The following is a 3,829-nucleotide window of genomic DNA, read 5'->3' as shown; positions in this document are numbered from 1 at the left end:
AAGAAGAAGAAGAAGAAGAAAGGAAAGAGGGAAGGAAGTTGTTAGCTAGATGTAAGGTAAGTAGACAGAGAGAACCAGCTCCCATCTTCAGTGTCCTTTCTCTATGTAGCCCACCACCAGAAGCTGTGGCCTAGAGTAAAGGGGGGTCTTAGCACCTCAAAAAAAATCCAGATTAAAGAAGGGTTTTCACAGTTCAAAAGCTATAATAAAGAAATCCCTCCACAGTACCCAAACTCTTTCAGTGTTAGTTAATTCCACATGTAGTCAGTTTGACTACAGGAATAGCCATGATGCAAGACAAGAAGATGAAAGAACGGAGAAAGATGCCCCCCGCCCTTGGTCAGCAAGGTGAGAATAGGAGTCAATACCAAGACAATGAAGAAAGGAAGCACTGGGATTTTATTGAGGGAGTCTGGATACGTTCACATCTAGGTTTTCCTACTCCTACACATGCTAAGTTAGCCATTGTTGGACTACAGCTTGTGAAATATTCCAATACATCCACTTTGTACATACCTAGATTTACCCTATCAGGTCTGTTCATCTAGAGAACCTTCACTAATACAGTTCTATGTGTGAATGTGTGTTCACCTTCCCACGGAGGAAGGTGTGCTGGCTAACAGCAGTGCTCCACAGGGTTTGTCATCTGGTTCCTGTTTGTCTTCCAGGGTTTACATACCTACCAGCTGAAAACTAGCTGCAGTTTACCTAAGCCCAGCATGAAGGACTCAACCCAAGTGAAATTTGAGTATTTTCGGGTTTATTAGGAGCAGCTCTCTAGTGGATTCACTGATCCCAAGGAAGCAGAGAGTTCACTAGTCCCAAGGAGGTCAGAGAAGTTATGGGATGGGAGAATAAGGAGCAGAGGTGGGGAGAAAGAGCCAGCAAGGCAAGCTGGGAGAGAAAAATGCAGGGGAGTAGGGATTGGGAGGGAAAAGGAGGAAGAAGGAGGGAGAAAGACTGCAGAGGGAAGAAAGGGGAGAGAGATCAAGACAGAGAAACAGAGAGACAAAGAGTACAAAATGTCTGGATTATGTAGGAAGGGCTTCTAGGAAGGGCAACCCTGGTCCCTGGGCTGGAAGTTCAAGGTACAAGGTGGGGTCTGCCACCTTGCCCTGTAACAGGTGGAGAGTGAGGAGTGCTGGGAGAACCTGGAGGCCCAGCTGTAACCTTCCCAGCCTTGAGCAGACTGAGCAGACCTTGAACATTCACCAAGACAACCCAGGACAGTGACAACTGTCTTTGTTGCAGTTGCAGGTTCTCATGGGAACTTAGCTGTTTTGGCTGCCTGCACTGACATTGCTCTACAACATACTGCAGCTGAAGAAGGGGGTTTTGTAGGTTTTCCCTTTATAAACACAAACTTTATTATTAAACTTTGAGCCTTGATCAGAACCTTTGCTTGGCTTCATTCTTCTCTCACCCCAATACCAATTCATTTCCAGTTCAGGTTTCATGTATACCCAGTTTGCCTTTGGAAGGTGAATGGCTCCACCCAGCCAGCTTTGGTGTGTGTAAATATTATGCAGAACAGCCTCTGAACCTTGGTGTCTCAATCCCAACAGCAAGAAAACAGAACTATTGTTTGCCCATGACACTCTTTAATTATTAATATTCTGGGCACCTATTCGCTTGTGGGATAGATTGATAAATCCCATGCAAGTTGAGTAATGGGCTATGCAAGCTACCTACCTTGATTCAAGGAGGAAGAAGGCAAACAAGATAGTGAGTGAGGGAAGCTCTGGCTGAAGACAGGCCCTGGCCTTCACAGGGTCACCTCCCACCTAGGGGAGGAGCAAGGGGCGGAGCAGTGGCAGGGGAGTGGTGGGGCCTCCCCGGGGCTGCGCGGGGAGACAAATGGGTAGCCTATTGGAAGGCTGCGCGGGGAGACAAATGGGTAGCCTATTGGAAGACCGACACGAATACTACAGAATTGGAAAGCCCTGCAGGTCTGGACTTGAATCTTGTTGGGCTGAGAACATCTACAAGGTGTACCTTCAGAACACTCTAACCCTAAGGGGGGTGCTCGAGTCACTCAAGACGTATTGGCCAATCAGAGTCTCTCGGCCGACCTGCAAATCAAAAGGAAGGCGGGGTTTTCCGGGTGCAGTGGCGCCTGTTTAGCTAAGTTGTGGTACGGAATAGATTGGCACCTTGATCTGCGCTCTCTGTCCTGAGGCTGAATGCTGTGGAGGGTGCTCAGGCAAGCTCCGAAGTTGCGACATGGTGAGTACAGGGTCACTGAAAACAATGGGGAGAAACCGGGGTCTGAGNGGCGCGAGCTGCTGTGGTGGGTCTTTCCCGGGGCTGCGTGGGAATCCGCGGCCACCTGTGAGGTCCCCTGAACTCTTAGCCACTCGCGGGACCCAGCTGTAGCGTCTGAATAACTTCACTGTGGGGGCTGCATGTGTGCAGAGCATTTGGCTTGTGTGTAGAAAGATCTTTGGCGTGATCCCAAACTCGGAGAGTCCAGGACTTTGTACCAGTTCTGTTCTTAGCACTTGAGGTTAAGGTGGACAATCCATTTGTAGTTAATTTTGTGGAGGTTGTAAAAGATATCTCATGTCCTGGGTAGCAAATCAGTGTCAAGCTGTGATGTTAAAGAGTAGAATTGATGATGTAAAGGATTTAGTAAAGCTTAGGAAATAGTAAGGCACACCAAGTANAATTTAGCTGAGGGAGGACTGCCTCACACCTCACAGATAAGTACTATGCCAACCAGGGCAGTTAGAGATTAGGATGCTAGGATACACATGCTTGTTCACCAGCATTGTCCAGAAATCATAACAAAGGAAACAAACTTGATTTATAATCTGCCACTAGGCCCATCTCCTTATCGAAGAGCAGGCCTCTAACCAGCTGCTCAATGGGGCATTACAGGATCACAACGAACAGCAAGGCCTCTTGTGCCATAAGGTTCAGTTTTCTTGAGAAAAGCATAGTTCTGCCACACTAGCTAGATGACATGTAGTGACAACCATTTGAAAACTTAAAATAACAAAACAACCCACTACCAGTGCATTGAGTGCAGGCCTGATCCAGCTACACTTTCCCTGCGGTCCCCATGTCTGGAGCAGGACACAGCTCCTTCTGACACTCAGGAACATGCTTGGCAGAGCCAGTCACAGCTTGGGCCTAGTTCTTGGGAGCTTTCCCTGAGGCCTTGGGTATAGAGAGAAAACAGGGCTCCTTTACTTCTTTTTTTTCTTTGTTTGTTTTTGTTTTGTAGAACATGATTTTAATATTTTCAATTGGTAATATTTTTAAAACAGAATAATTATTTTAAGATATATTTCTCTGTTATATCCTCCTTTTCATTTCTGATTCTATTAATTAGGATACTGTCTCTGTGCCCTCTGGTGAGTCTGGTTTATCTAGTTGATTTTCTCAAAGAAACAGCTCCTGGTCTTGTTGATTCTGTATATAATTCTTTTTGTTTCTATTGTTTGATTTCAGCCCTGAGTTTGACTCATTCCTGACATCTCCTTTTGGGTGTATTTGCAGAGCTCCTTCTCTAAATTCAGGAATACACTTGGGAGAGCGGTTAATGGTCTGGGGCAGGGCCTTTGGGAGGGGTTGAATCAGATTCTGAGAGCACAACTTCCCACCATATGGGGCTGTGGTTATCAGTTCCAAGGCCACTAGAAGTTTGGTCANAAATGTTTTTGATTTACACTGAGTTCCCCTTGTGCAGCAGTGTTTGGTTAGCCTTCCCTGAGTGTGTCCCATTGTCTGATGTTTCTGTGGACTTCCTACTTTCTTCATCTTCCTGCTGACTTCAGAGGTGTCTCCCATCTCCTTCCTTTTCCCTCATGTCAATCGTGTACAA

General features: G+C 46.4%; 1 protein-coding gene and 1 long non-coding RNA gene across 2 annotated transcripts in view; one reads left to right on the top strand and one right to left on the bottom strand.

Annotated features, from left to right (window-relative positions):
* LOC110288838 overlaps positions 1–1,769 on the bottom strand; it is a 2,878-nt gene extending 1,109 nt beyond the window's left edge. Inside the window, exon 1 of the long non-coding RNA XR_002377303.2 lies at positions 1,693–1,769. This is a non-coding gene — a long non-coding RNA (uncharacterized LOC110288838). The remainder of the gene's footprint in view (positions 1–1,692) is intronic.
* A 55-nt stretch (positions 1,770–1,824) lies between these two features.
* Positions 1,825–3,829, top strand: part of LOC110288839 (zinc finger protein 431-like) — a 13,596-nt gene continuing 11,591 nt past the window's right edge. The window contains exon 1 of the mRNA XM_021155077.2: positions 1,825–2,226. Coding sequence (XP_021010736.1) covers positions 2,224–2,226 — 3 coding nt within the window. The 5' untranslated portion in view covers positions 1,825–2,223. The remainder of the gene's footprint in view (positions 2,227–3,829) is intronic.

Source organism: Mus caroli, unplaced genomic scaffold, assembly GCF_900094665.2.
Source record: "Mus caroli unplaced genomic scaffold, CAROLI_EIJ_v1.1 scaffold_13969_U1_1, whole genome shotgun sequence".
NCBI classification, from domain to species: Eukaryota; Metazoa; Chordata; class Mammalia; order Rodentia; family Muridae; genus Mus; species Mus caroli.
The sequence above is the reverse complement of the archived record's forward strand: the minus strand, read 5'-3'. Positions and strand labels throughout refer to the sequence as shown.